This window comes from Rhinatrema bivittatum, chromosome 10 (genome assembly GCF_901001135.1).
Source record: "Rhinatrema bivittatum chromosome 10, aRhiBiv1.1, whole genome shotgun sequence".
Classification (NCBI taxonomy): Eukaryota; Metazoa; Chordata; class Amphibia; order Gymnophiona; family Rhinatrematidae; genus Rhinatrema; species Rhinatrema bivittatum.
Window position 1 is genome coordinate 102,789,734 of NC_042624.1, and position 14,496 is coordinate 102,804,229.

Here is a 14,496-nt window from a genome sequence, read left to right on the forward strand (position 1 = left end):
TTAAGTTAATTATTGCATATCAAAAGGCAATCTTGATAACTCGCGGAGAAACAAGAGTAGCAGTTTCATCTTTACGAAACTGCTCCTGTGTATCTCCCCGTACATTAGTAAAGTCCTCTTTTTTTTTTTTTTATAGATAACCCAGACAGTCTCAATCCCCGTAGTGCTTTACTCTATAGGAGGATCACCTACCATGTGCTTGTATCCAAATAAGACAGACTAAAATCTAAGATCTTTGCGGCTTGGCCTAAGCCAGAATCTCTGTGTTGATTTCAAACTTCAGGCACACATATATCCGCTTTTGCTAACAACAGAGCACTCAGTCTTCACTCTTGTTTTTTGTGATGTCACAAAGCTAAGGAATTAGCTGAACAAAACTTATCTGGATAAGTCTGAGGCGTTCCAGGATCATTTCAGAGCACAACAGAGTTAGCTGGATAATTAGGATTTTCAGCATTCTGATGTAGTCTTCACATCCTTGTACAAATCAAAATACATTAAAGGAGTTTTTTTCACTGATCTACACAACATACTCTTCACTTTCATCATGAAAGAACAGTTATAGAATATTATAAAAGTAATTAAGAATTAAAAAAAAAATCTTGATTGCATAAGTCTTCATACCCTCTGTCATAGCAAATCCAAATTAGCTCTGATTCAAGAAATTACCTTAAGGCCCAGTTACAGTAACTGAGCTGATTCAAATACTCCTGGATGAAGAATCAAGCTACTTCTGTCGTTCGAAATAAATTTGAAACACAGGTCAAAACATGCCAAGCAAGGAGCTGCTGAAAGAACTCTGGGATAATGATAATCAAAGGCATAGACTGGGGGAGAGGCTATAAGAAAATGTCAGTGTTTGAATATCCCTTGGGACACTGACAGCTCCATTATTGTAAAATGGAACCAGTTTGGTTCCACCAAGACATTGCTATGATCAGGCCATCCTTCCAAAGTCAGTAACTGGGGGTTAAGGAAACTGCTGCGGAAGGTCACTGTTAGGCCTAGGATTACTTTACAAGAACTACAGAGATTTCTGGCTGAGACTGGGGAAACCGTTCCAATACATAATATGCATATGTTCTGGGGTAGAGAGAGATACATTTTATATGCACAGGTTATAAAATGCTATCATAGAACTACAAGCAGCCATATATGTGCGTATATGCCGCCATTCATAGTTGTTTAAAATTTTCCCTCTTTCTACTGTAGATTGCAAGGTATTTGACATCTGCAGTGATCTTTTTGAATGTTTTTGATTATGAAATATTAAATAAGTGTATGAGTTCGGTATTTTTGTTTTCCAGTTGCATAACTCTGAATTTTTAAACGTTGATATAATTCCATTGGCTATGCCACTATCCAACTGGGAACCCTTTCACAAATGAGATGTCACAATAAAACGTCACAATAAAAATTTTGAATATGTGGCTCAAAAGCAATAAGATCCTTAACTTTCTCCACAAGTGTGTTGGAAATCTGTTTAAAATATTTGAAGACCTTTCACATTTCAGTTCTCAATCAGCTCCAAACCCATAGAATGAAAAAAATTAAATGAGGACCGTATGGAGTAGGCTCTTTCTTAATATTACAGAACACGCCGGCAGCTTTTGATCTCATGGACTACGTTGGCACGGCTTGGGGGACAGGTCCTTAGATGTTTGACTTCTTTCCTCGTGGATTGGAGGATGTCGGTTAAGGATGCGATTTCCAGTCCATGGCTGTGGCGTGTGGGGTGCCTCGAGGGCCACCCCTTTTCCCACCCGTTGCCATCTAATATATCCACGCAGCCCTTGGGGCTTGTTCGCTGTTTGGGGCTGTGTGCGTGATATACAAATCTCCTGTCCCCTGGGCAGAGAGTGAGTTCCTCTGTCTTGCTTCATCTGCATTAAACCATTCGGAGCATTTCTAATTGTTGCTTAGCAAAGTAGCACTCATTGAAGGTAAGGTGGAGCTATTGGCGGTGAGGAATGGGTGACCTATTTCTGTTCCCGTTGTTGATGCAGTTTCCTTAGATGTAGAAATTAGCAAAGGGTTAAGTTCACTGGTGTGAGTGGGTGGGGAGGAGATTGAATGCTGTTCTGTTGTTAGAATGCATCATGTCTCCCATCTAATTCAGGTCGCATTTTTTAAGCTTTTTGGATTGAGCTTCGTTCAGACCTGCGTTCTGTCGCACCTGGATTATTGCGGTGGCCTGCTTGTTGGTTTCCCTTCGAGGCTAACACGCAGACTTCAGGTACAGAACGTTGTAGCAAGACCGATTTGGGGGTGTCCATGGAGGTGTCTGCGCCACTGTTACCACTCCACCTATGGGAATGTAGTTCTGTGTATCCACCCTCTTTAAAAAAAAAAAAAAAAAGAATTGTCAAGGTGGCGGATGCCAGGAATTGGACATTTCCTTTTTTAGTGGCGCATCTATAATCCTTGAGCAGCTACTTGACAACTTATAGCAGAAGGTCACAGGACCACTGAGAGCTACAAATCTGCAAGAAGCCTCAGACGTAATGGAGAAAGTTTTTAATTTTTTAATGAAAGCCAAAGGTGGTGGTCAGAAGCGTGCATGGTGCTGTCTTGCAACTGACAGGGAACATTTGGGGCTCCTGTGGGGCTTCTTGATTGAGTGCACCATGCTGATGAGTATCTGTTACCATAAATGTTTAAGAATCTCCAGGAAAGGCCCAGCCTTGTACCCATGGTCACAGCCTAACAATCTGAAACTGCATTACGTTTAATTTAAAAAGTACACCAGGGCTGCCCCCATTCTCGCTTCACTCACCAACCCCGCCAGTGAGCTCTTCGCTCTGGACTCCTTATGTTCCTGCCAATGTGTAGCATGCAAGGAGTGGCCGGGTGAGGTGATGGACTGGGAGAGAGAGAGAGAGAGCTATAGATTTTCTGCCCCTGCCTGTACGTTAAGGGAAATCCCCCCCCCCCCCCAAAAAAAAAAAACCAAGGAGGTTAGAATTGCTTGCATGTTAGCTTCAGAGAGCGCATTTTATGGCTGCAAGATGTGTGTGTGTGTGTTAAAGAAGCTGCAGGTGTGTGGGTGCGTTGTATTTGCTCCGTGGGAGTGGAGGAATGGGCGTAGGTGTGCGTATGTTTCTGGGACTCCGTGGAGAAGGGGTACTAGAGTGTGGGTCAATAAGGTCACGGGGGGGGGGGGGGAATGGAGAGTGTAGGTGGGGCACTTTCCCTCTTGCACTCCACACTTTCTCCTGCTCCCCGCTCTCTCTTCGTCATGTGTGCGGGAGTGGTGGTGATGGAGGTGACAGTGGAGTAAGGGAGTGGCAAGGGGTGGGGCTGTGAGCGCTTGTATGCTTTGCGCCTACTGTTTCTATGTTCTTAAAACAATATTCTGTCCACTTAAACGTGTTGTTTGCTATTACTTCCGGCCTTGTTCCTGGTGTTACAATGACATACCACCCACCCACGAAAATACCTGGCTGAAAGCACACACAGTATGAAACCTCCAAGGGGGACAGGTTCCACCCAGTGCAGTCAGTCACCTGAACTGGGAATATTGCACGGGTTTAGCTCTAGGGGGGTAGATTTTCAAAGCAATCTGGGCACATCCCGAATGAGTTAGGAAGCTAGAATGGTCCATTTCTAAATTTAGCCCTGCTAGATTTATCTGCTCAAATCCCAGGCATTCCCCAGAGGAAAGGTTGGGTTGGGAAAGGCAACTTTGTAATGAGCTAATGTTTAATTTTCAGCAGTAGCCAAGTCTAGGAGCCCAACTATAGATAGGAAGCTCCAAACTAAAGAATGGTGACCATCTGTGGCATATTTTCAACCACAAACTGGCTGACAAGCCTGTGTTTGAAAATTCTTCTAAAGTTAGCCATCTGTTTAACTGCCTAGTAGCTTGCTGAAAATCTCACCCATGCTATATAGTATTTTGACTTTTGGGGATTGCTTTTTCAGGCCTACACTCTGTATGATAAACAGCACAGTGCAATAAAGTTTGAATTCAGAATATAAATTGATTGTTAATGTGTATGTACCGTATGTAGTTATTTTGACTACCATAAATTGATCTTAGGGCTGCCTTTAATTCTCTGCAGACCGTGTCGGTAACAGAATCGAAAGAGAGCATCCTGGGTGGCGTCCTGAAAACGCTCCTGCACAGCATGGCCTGCAATCAGAGTGCTCTGTATTTGCAGCACTGCTTTGCCACACAGAGAGCCCTGGTTTCAAAGGTAGGTGTGCTGCATCCAGATGTTTGGGGCGAGGTAACCTCTGGTGAGCAATGGAGTGGAGGAGCAGCGGAGGAAAGGGTTCAGATTCCCCCACTGACCTTGGACAGGTCACTTCACCCTCCATTGCCCCAGGTCCGGGCTTAGATTGTGAGCCCTTTGGGGTTAGGGGAAATAGCCACAGTACCTGAACGTAATCCGTTTTGAAGCGCCGATAAGTGGGGATATAAAATAAATCTTGTAGGATGAACTCCCCCACCCTCGGCCCAACCAGCAGGGCCTGCATCTCTGCTTGAGTTCCGTCCACACATTCTTTTGTTTGTGAAGTTGTTTTGGAATTCCTACGTGAGAAAGCCATTAAAAAAAATAAAATAAAATAAAATCTACCTGGACATCTTAAGATCATTTAAAATGCAGCCTAGATTAGAAGGGACCCAGTAGGTATAAAAAAAAAAAAAAAAGCTGCAAACTCCGTCGCCCTAAATGTGAACTTGAATGCACAGAGGCAAGCCACCATGTCTCCCTTTCTGTCCCCCGTTTCTGCTCATCCCTCCTGCCGCGTGTATTGACACAGGGGGGCTCAGCACTGGATGCAGGAAATGTGATCGATGTGCGGGGTCAGTTCTGTAAGCCACCTTTTAAAATGTTTCAGGTTTGCAGACATTTCATTAGGGTTCTGTAGCCTCTTTAGGGGTGAGGGATCTCCTGTGAGAGGGAGGCAGGCCTACTGAGAGAAATTTGGGGGTTTCAGTACGCACCCTGTTTCCTGGGGGCCCCATGCTCTTTGAATAAACCCAGCAGGTGCAATTGAGCTATTGCTGCTGCCAGTCTTGTAAATGTAGCCGCCCCTCAGTTTAGATATTCTCAGGCAAACCTCGAGAGTACTTCTCTTGTTTTTAGCATACTTTCCAGGAACGTTATGAGATCTCCGTGTGTGTGTGTGTTCCTAATAACTTTTGTGTTCGGTGTCCTGTCCACACCAAATTTGTTTGGGGCATGTCAGGAGGGTCCAAGAGGGTTCTGAAAAACTTGTGTTCATTGTTCAAATGTGTTGAATTTTGAGATCCAGGTTGGCCTGATGGCTCAGAGACAAGGCTATGTCCACTGCTGCATAAAAGATTTGGCTTTGATTTCCAGGCCTGGCTTTCGTTCCCCTTTCTCCTCCCCCCCCTCCCACCCCCATTTGCAGCCCCTGGGTGGGGAGGGACTCCCAGCCATTGCTCAGTGGCGACACCTAGTGACTGGACAATACTGGGTTCTGGAGTGATCCATGGCCTTTGCCCCTGGCTGTCACTGCAATGCCTGGACTAGAGAAGGTTTCAGAAGGTAGGGGGGAGTATCGTAGGTAGTTGCAAATGTAGACTCTTATTACAGTAGCCCAAGAGAAGCCACTTCCAGTTGTACTGCAAGTCCAAAGAAGCAGGAGGAACTGCAAAAGCAAACATACAGTTGAAACAAACAAAATGCCCCTGAATTTTGCATTCCCTCCCCGGAGATATCTGGTTAATTTTATTTACACAGGTATTTATTGCATTTTTGTTTCACACCTTTACCATTTATTTTGCCTAATGTTTTATTTTAATCATGGAGTTTTCTGAGCTGAAGAGCCTTGTTGTATAAGCGTCCAGTCCTTGCCCTGCCTTTTGCCAGGCCTGGGGGATAGGTGAGAGGGCCTTGTGGCTGAGAGAAAGCGGGTTCGTGTGCCGGGACACGATTTCAGGATTCCCCTCTGCCATTTGATTCTCTTACGTGATGCTGGGCAAAGTTGCTTTATCTCTCGCTGTCTCTGGGACCCAGTTGAAAACGACGTGCGGCTTTAATCCAGCGTTCCCGAGCTACGAACTTTAACGATGAATTCTGATGCCCTGTTGCAGTTCCCTGAGCTCCTGTTTGAGGAAGAGACGGAGCAGTGTGCGGATTTATGCCTGAGGCTTCTCCGACATTGCAGCAGCAGCATTGGTACGATAAGATCGCACGCCAGTGCCTCTCTCTACCTCCTAATGAGGCAGAACTTTGAGATCGGGAACGTGAGTATTTCACCACATTTTTGCTGGTATCTAGAAACCCTCCAGATTTCTCTGGCATTTATGGCAGTTTAGTTTGAAAAAATAAAAAGAAACCCAGTAACTCTCTTGTTTTTATTGGTTCACCTCTGAATTGTTGATTTCTATACACGTAAATCACAAACATGGGCCAGCAGGAGCTCGGGCTTAGGAGAATCTCTATCGTTACCTGTAAAAAGAGGTAACATGCCGAACCAAACAGGAAGCTCTTGGTGTCCTGTTCGTAAGGGAGGCCGCCCGTGCACAACTGGAACAAACGGGAGAAAATTATTTTTTTCCCTTTTCTCAGATAATTGAATGCTGGCAATAAAAGAGTAAAAATCAGAAAGTCCTGGTTTTGTTGATGGTTGTTTGTCAGTAAAGCTCCATGAAGGAAGCACATAAGGGAAGCACTTTTCAGCCTGAAATGTCTCTGGAGTTTCATGAACAGATACCGGCTTTGGACAATTCTTTTGCTGGGCCAGTGAAGGTTTCATAGTCCAGTTTTTTTTTTTGCAGATTTCAGTAAGGCCTGATGTTTGGACCTGATGTTTTGCTATGTCTTGTTGGTAGAACGCTTTTCTTATCTTGTTGTAGCACTTTGCTCCTGTGTTGGGAGCATCCCAGTCTAGCTGGGTTTAGGGCCAAATGTTGCTCGGAGTGATGAACAGAATCTGAAGGCTTGGCAGATGGTTTACATCGAAATTGCCAGCTGTATTACAGATCGATTAAATTTTCTCTGCCGCATAAAAATATGAATGTCTGTTGAGAAATAAACTGGTAATGTCTCTCTCCTTTACCAGCTAGCTGGTTCACCACTGAAATTTTTGATCCATGATCAAAAGTAATGCAAAAGCATTATTAATGCCAGGGTCTTTCCTTAGTGCCCTGCAGCTGTTACTAAAAATGACAACTAAATTGCCTCTACAACACTGCTGAAAACACATTAGCGCAGGGAATCAGGTTTTTACATGCAATAAAAATTCTCAGCAGTTAGAACAACAGCGCCGCCGCAGACTGACTCTTCAAATTTTCCCCCCCCCTGCAGAATTTTGCCAGAGTGAAAATGCAGGTGACTATGTCTCTGTCATCCTTGGTGGGGACGTCTCAGAACTTCAATGAAGACTTTCTAAGGCGATCTCTGAAGACTATTCTGACCTACGCAGAGGAGGATCTGGAATTAAGGGACACCACCTTTCCGGAGCAGGTGAGGAATGTCACATTGCCGAGAATGCTTCTGCACAGAGAACAGAATTTCTATGTCAAGTGGGTGAACACTGAAGCCACCCGCTGTAGACTACTTTCTCTCGCTCTCACCAGGTAATGGCCCATGACTGAAGTTATATAGTCTAGGCCAGTGGTTTCCAAATTTTGTCCTCAGGAACCCCCAGGAATATGCATGAAGTACTCTGCATGCACTACCTCAACTGTATGCAAAACGATCTCATGCAAATTCATTGTGGATATCCTGTAAACCCAACTAGCTGGGGATGACTGAGAACCAGTTTGAGGACCACTGCCCTGGGCTGAAAGTAAAGACATTTAATGATGCAATGGTCCAGTATCTCTAGTGGTAATGTTTTAGTTTTTATTTATTTTAAAGTACTTATAACCCGCTCCTCCATAATTTGGAGCAGGATACAAAAAACATATATAATAAAAATAACCTACAGTTTAAAAAAAAACTGATCTACTCATTGGATCATTATTTTAAAAAACAGAATTTTAAAAGATATAGTTTTTAATGTTTTAAAAATCTTTTCTTCTTGCTGCCAATCCAGTGGTGGAATTCTAGTATGCATTTTTAGGAAATTAAGACCAGGGGCATTATTGTCAGATAATTGTTAATGCTGATGGTCGAATAACCTACAGTCCAGAGCAACTAATAAAACAGTAAGGAAATTATTGTAAGATAATGCCTATTGACAAATGAGTTATCGTTGTTGTAAAATAGAATTAAATTTTAAATATTTTGAAAAGCAATATTCTTTTTTCTTTGTGGGACCTCCAAGAGTACAAATTGTATTATTCGCAAACTGTGTTAACCTGTAAGTCCACCTTTACTTTATTATTTTGTTATGTTACTATTTTTTTCATTTATATTAAAAACTGTTGCCGGATCTCCAGATCACTCAACAAACACCGTATTGAAGGTCCCCACTGGAGCAGACCTTCTAGGCGACTTATCAGAGAGAGCAGATTAAAAGTCCAAACTTAACTTAACGTTCCAATCGTTACCCCGACATGGATCCATGTTTCGATATCACATCTGTATTAGAAGGCCTCTCTATACATCGCATTAATGAAACAAAAAATAAATAAAATTTCTTTCTTTTTAAAATTTTGTTTTCAAAATAAAAAGAAACTAGTAAATTTTGTTTATTTCAAATGAAAGCACATTTTTAATATGTCTCTATGAAGCGTCACATCAATGTGGATACCATTCATATTAAACTTAATGACCAACACATTTGAATGAAATTTGATTAAAATCTAGCAAATTAAAGAACTGATTTTATTGATCCTGGATTATCAGAAAATGTAAAATATCAATATAGTTTATCATAGCTGATTAATAATTTTCAGGATATTTTGTGCTTCATGTACATTTACATTTTTATTTTTGTTTGCTCCCAACAGCAATATAAAAAATGTAGCAATGTATTGCTCTCTCTTTTCTTTATTAAAATGAATTTATTATAAATGAAAAGATCATTTGATTAAAACTGTGAAGGCATTTCAGATTTATAATCAAAAATTATTCAGATTAAAATTACATTTTCTTTGTTATCCTGTTTTTTATTCACTTTTCTACTCAATCTCCTGACAGCCACTTTCAAGCTCATATTACAGATACATGTTTGCATCATAAACAAAAGAGGGAAGTTCACTTATGTAAAGCAATTAGAGAATCTATTTTAAAGTCACAAGGGTCCAATTATTAAGAGGTCAGATGTAGGTCGTGTTCAGGAAGCTCAAAATCGTGCAATATCAATTATAAGTCCCGTTCTTTGGATCAGTTGGCCAAATGAACTCAAATTTTAAGGCCTTTCTTTTTCAAGAAGCCTTTTCTGGAGTAAATGTTTGAATGCTAACTGTATTAATATGGAATATTTAGGTTCCACTATGAGATATATATGTTTTATGCACTGATGTTTTCAATATTCTATTTATTGTAACCCGCTTAGCATGTCTCTTAATCAATATAAGTGGACTATAAATCTTTCAAATAAATAAATGGTTTTGAATGCTCATGTACAATATCATATTTGGGTTATTTATTTTATTTAAAATATTTATTACTTACACTACCTAAAACCCTAGTTGAATTACAAATTGCATATAAACAATGGACAAACAGATTTCTATAACAAACAACATTAATTCATGTTGTGGGTCTCTGTCTGTCCTTGCATCATTATTTTACTAACTATGGGGGTTATTTTCCAAGCTGCATTATGGGCTTTTCGCATACGAAAAACACCTTAATGGATGGTGCGATGCTAATTTGGAAAAGGGGTGGAGTTTGGGGCAGGATTTCTGGCCAAGTGGGCTGGCTTTTCAACTTGTGAAGCCATTGATAAGACAGGCTAAGAGAGAATTTGAAAAGTTGGCTATAGAGGCAAAAACTCACAGTAAAAACTTTAAAAAAGATATCCGAAGCAGAAAGCCTGTGAGGGAGTCAGTTGGACCGTTAGATGATCGAGGGGTTAAAGGGGCACTTAGAGAAGATAAGGCCATTGCAGAAAGATTAAATGATTTCTTTGCTTCTGTGTTTACTGAAGAGGATGTTGGGGAGGTACTCATACCGGAGAAGGTTTTCATGGGTAATGATTCAGATGGACTGAACCAAATCATAGTGAGCCTAGAAGATGTGGTAGACCTGATTGACAAACTGAAGAGTAGTAAATCATCTGGACCGGATGGTAATCGCCCCAGGGTTCTGAAGGAACTAAAAAATGAAATTTCAGACCTATTAGTAAAAATTTGTAACCTATCATTAAAATCATCCATTGTACTTGAAGACTGGAGGGTAACTAATGTAACCCCAATATTTAAAGAGGGCTCCAGGGACGATCCGGGAAACTACAGACCAGTTAGCCTGACTTCAGTGCCAGGAAAAATAGTGGAAAGTGTTCTAAATATCAAAATCACATAACATATAGAAAGACATGGTTTAATGGAACAAAGTCAGCATGGCTTTACCCAAGGCAAGTCTTGCCTCACAAATCTGTTTCACTTTTTTGAAGGAGTTAATAAACATGTAGATAAAAGTGAACCAGTAGATGTAGTGCATATGGATTTTCAGAAGGCATTTGACAAAGTTCCTCATGAGAGGCTTCTAGGAAAAGTAAAAAGTCATGGGATAGGTGGCGATGTCCTTTCGTGGATTACAAACTGGCTAAAAGACAGGAAACAGAGAGTAGGATTAAATGGACAATTTTCTCAGTGGAAGGGAGTGGGCAGTAGAGTGCCTCAGGGATCTGTATTGGGCCTCATGGCCTAACAATCGGTTAGAGATGAGAGCGGTGCATTTCATGTTTCTTGCCTGTCTGCCAAGGTTACGCGGCATTCCAGTACGGATCCTATCGGACAACGTAACGACTGTGAACTACATCAACCGTCAAAGCGGAACCAAGTATCAGGCAGTGGCTCAAGAGGCCTGGGAGTTGATTCTTTGGGCAGAACAGCACTTGAAGCAGCTGGCAGTGTCTCACATCACCAGAGTGAACTACGTTCAGGTGGATTTTATCAGTCTGAGAAAGTTAGACCCCGGGGAATGGGTGCTGTCTGAGGTAGTGATGTGTCTCATTCATGGAAGATGGGGATATCCCGACCAAAGAGAACACCAAGATATTGCAGTTTTGCAGCCGCTGAACAGAACACTGTACAGAAGGAATCTGAGCTCTGGTGCTGCCATGGACTTGAGGGATTCCTCTTTGTTTTCCCTCCTGTGGCCTCTTATGGACAAGGGTTTACGGCGGATAGAGAAACATCCAGGCAATATGTGATCCTGGTAGCTCCAAACTGGCCACATCGACCATGCTTCCCAGATCTGATCAACAGGGCCATAGATATGGCCCTAAAGTTTGGACATCGATCGACTGTTTTCCATCAGAGCTCAATATTTTTGGGTCAAGCGGCTCACTTCTGTATTGTGTCTTCACTTCTGAGAGGAGACAGCTGAGATGGATGGAATATTCCAAAGCAGTTATTTCCACCTTCTACATCCTTGACATATGTGCGAATTTGAAGGATCTTTGAATTCTAGTCTGCTCTTGACGGAGTGCAGCCTCAGTATGTTCAGGCTATGGTGTCACATATTTTGGCTTCTCTACAAAAAGGTTCTGGTCAAGGGACTGGCCTTTAACTCTCTGAGTATCCAGGTAGCGACATTGGGTTGTCTCTGGGGTAAGGTGCAAAGGTATCCTCTGTCTGCACATCCAGATGTTCTAAGGCTCCTTCAGGGAGCTAAGAACTTGTGTCCTCAGGGGCGAAACATTTGTCCATCTTGGAATCTGAATCTAGTCCTTAGAGGATTGTGTGAGGCTCTGTTTGAACCACTAAAGAAAGCTACAGTTAAATACTTGACTCTTAAAGTGGTTGTCTTGGTTGCTATTTGTTCAGCCAGGAGAAATTCGGAGCTCCAGGCGCTGTCGTGTTGAGATCCCTTCCTACAGATGTCTAATTCGGGGGTTTCTTTGTGCATGGTGCCACCTTTTCTGCATGAGGTAGTATCTATGTTCCATCTTAGTTAGACAGGAGAGCTTCCAGCTTTTATGGATTTGGATTCCTCTACGCCTCATGTGGGGGAGTTTAGGTTCTTAAATTGGAGGTATGCATTATTGAGGTATCTAAAGGTCATAAGAATATAAGAAATTGCCATGCTGGGTCAGACCAAGGGTTCATCAAGCCCAGCATCCTGTTTCCAACAGAGGCCAAACCAGGCCATAAGAACCTGGCAATTACCTAAACACTAAGAAGATCCCATGCTACTGATGCAATTAATAGCAGTGGCTATTCCCTAAGTAAATCTAATTAATGGACTTCTCCAAGAACTTATCCAAACCTTTTTTGAACCCAGCTACACTAACTGCACTAACCACATCCTCTGGCAACAAATTCCAGAGCTTTATTGTACGTTGAGTGAAAAAGATTTTTCTCCGATTAGTCTTAAATGTGCTACTTGCTAACTTCGTGGAATGCCCCCTAGTCCTTCTATTATTCGAAAGTGTAAATAACCGATTCACATCTACTCATTCAAGAACTCTCATAATCTCAAAGACCTCTATCATATCCCCCCTCAGCCGCCTCTTCTCCAAGCTGAACAGCTCTAACCTCTTCAGCCTTTTCTCATAGGGGAACTGTTCCATCTGTAAACAGAGTTTGATCTACCCCATCTCCATCTAAGGTCTTGTCAACCAGCAATGGTCCTTCTTCGGGGTCTTCTTTAGTAAACACCGATCTGAAATATTTGTTTAATATTTCTGCCATTTCTTCATCTCTATCCACACAGTGCTCCTTATCACCTTCAATTTTACTATACCGCTTCGGGACTCCCTTCTTTCTCTGATATATCTAAAAATTGTTTTGTCTCTTCTCTTTACCTCTTTGGCAATTCTTTCTTCCGCTTGACTTTTAGCTTTCCTGATTTCTTTCTTCATCTCCTTCATTTAACAGATTTTTTCCTTGTGTTCCTCTCTTTTATACTTCTAAATCTGTTCTTTTTGCCTTAATTTCTTCAGCCATCTCCTTAGAGAACCAAATCAGTTTCTTTTTCCTCTTGCCCTTCTTTACTTTCCAAACATAGATTTGTAGCCTTTGTAATAGCTCCTTTTAATTTGGCCCACTGTTGTTCTACCTCCAAGTACATCCCCATTTTGACAAAGTCTGTATTTGTGAAATTCAAAACTCTGGTCTGTGTGTGGCTTCTCTGTATCCTATTTGTGATATCGAACCATACAGGCTGATGATCACTACGGCTTAGGTGAGCCCCTACCCAAACATTAGACATTATCATCATTAGTGAGCATTAGATCGAGGATCAAATCTCCCTCTCGGGTTCCATTACCATTTGTTTGAACAGAGCACCTTGAAAGGTCACTTATGATTTCCATAGATTGCATCTCCTCTTTGTAGAGCGTATCACCTCTTTATACTGTGGAGTGGTCCAGAGAAGGGAAATAAGTAATCTAAGGCTACAATTGTGTAGTGGCTAAAGGAAGTGATCAAGTTGACTTACATTTCTAAAGGGTGCCTGCTGCCGGGGCGACATCCTGCACTGAGTCACATCAGGTGTCTCTGCATGAAATTTGTTGGGTGGCTACTGGGAATTTGTTGCTCACTTTTGCTAGGCATTATCGCTTGGATGTCGGGGCTCCAGCTTCCATGTGCTTTAGTGAGCGTGTTCTATGAGTGGAACTCTCCATATCCCATCCGAGATAAGGGGAGCTTAGGTACATCCCAGGAGTCTGGACTGATCTGGGTACGTTCAGAGAAAGGAAAATTGGTTCTTACCTGCTAATTTTCTGTTGGGGTTTTCAGTGTTGATCACTTATGTTAAATTTGGGAAACTAGTTTTCTGGTGTCTTTTTTGGGCAACTTCAACTTTTTCCAGCTCGTTGGAGGGGAGCGAGTTTGCTTAGAAGCTTGCTTAGAAATTTATGGTTGTTGCGGCTTGGGTACAGGTCAATACTGAGGGACTGCAGGTGGTACACTGGGTTATGTACAGTGTCAATGAAACTTTCTCTGTCTCCATCTGCTGGTAGAGAGGCAAAACCCAGGAGGTCCGGACTGATCTATGGTAATACAGGAACGAAAATTAGCAGGTAAGAACTGATTTTCCGTTCTGTTTCTGTCTGTCTTGTGTGGCTGAGTATTACTAAAAAAAAATAATCTCCTATAGATATTTTATTTCTGCAGGCTCTTACTCTGTCTGATGTGTTGTGGTATTATCTTGCTAATTTTTAAAGAGAAGGGCATAGGACCAGACTTTCTGGGTGTGGTATAAACAGTTGCACAGCAAGGGATAATCAAGCCAAGCACCACTAAATTCCAGTTACACATAACATCGCAGTAGAGCTAACCTGGTCCTGGTACTGGCACAGCTCACCTAGTTCCTGTCTGGCTAAGTTTAACAGTCTAATTTAATATAACTTTATTCTGTTTCTTTCTCCTACCCCCCAACCTAGAGTGTTTCCTTCTTAAATATTTCTTCTAAGGATTTAGGATAATTGAAAAATATAGGACTGAAGTAT

General features: G+C 41.9%; 1 protein-coding gene across 5 annotated transcripts in view; it reads left to right on the forward strand.

Annotated features, from left to right (window-relative positions):
* The window catches only part of DOCK7 (dedicator of cytokinesis 7), a 185,315-nt gene that overhangs the window by 140,408 nt on the left and 30,411 nt on the right, over positions 1-14,496 (forward strand). For all 5 annotated transcript variants that reach the window (XM_029618626.1, XM_029618622.1, XM_029618623.1 and 2 more), the window contains 3 exons: positions 4,065-4,199; positions 6,071-6,223; positions 7,287-7,445. In XM_029618626.1, coding sequence (XP_029474486.1) covers positions 4,065-4,199; positions 6,071-6,223; positions 7,287-7,445 — 447 coding nt within the window. The remainder of the gene's footprint in view (positions 1-4,064; positions 4,200-6,070; positions 6,224-7,286; positions 7,446-14,496) is intronic.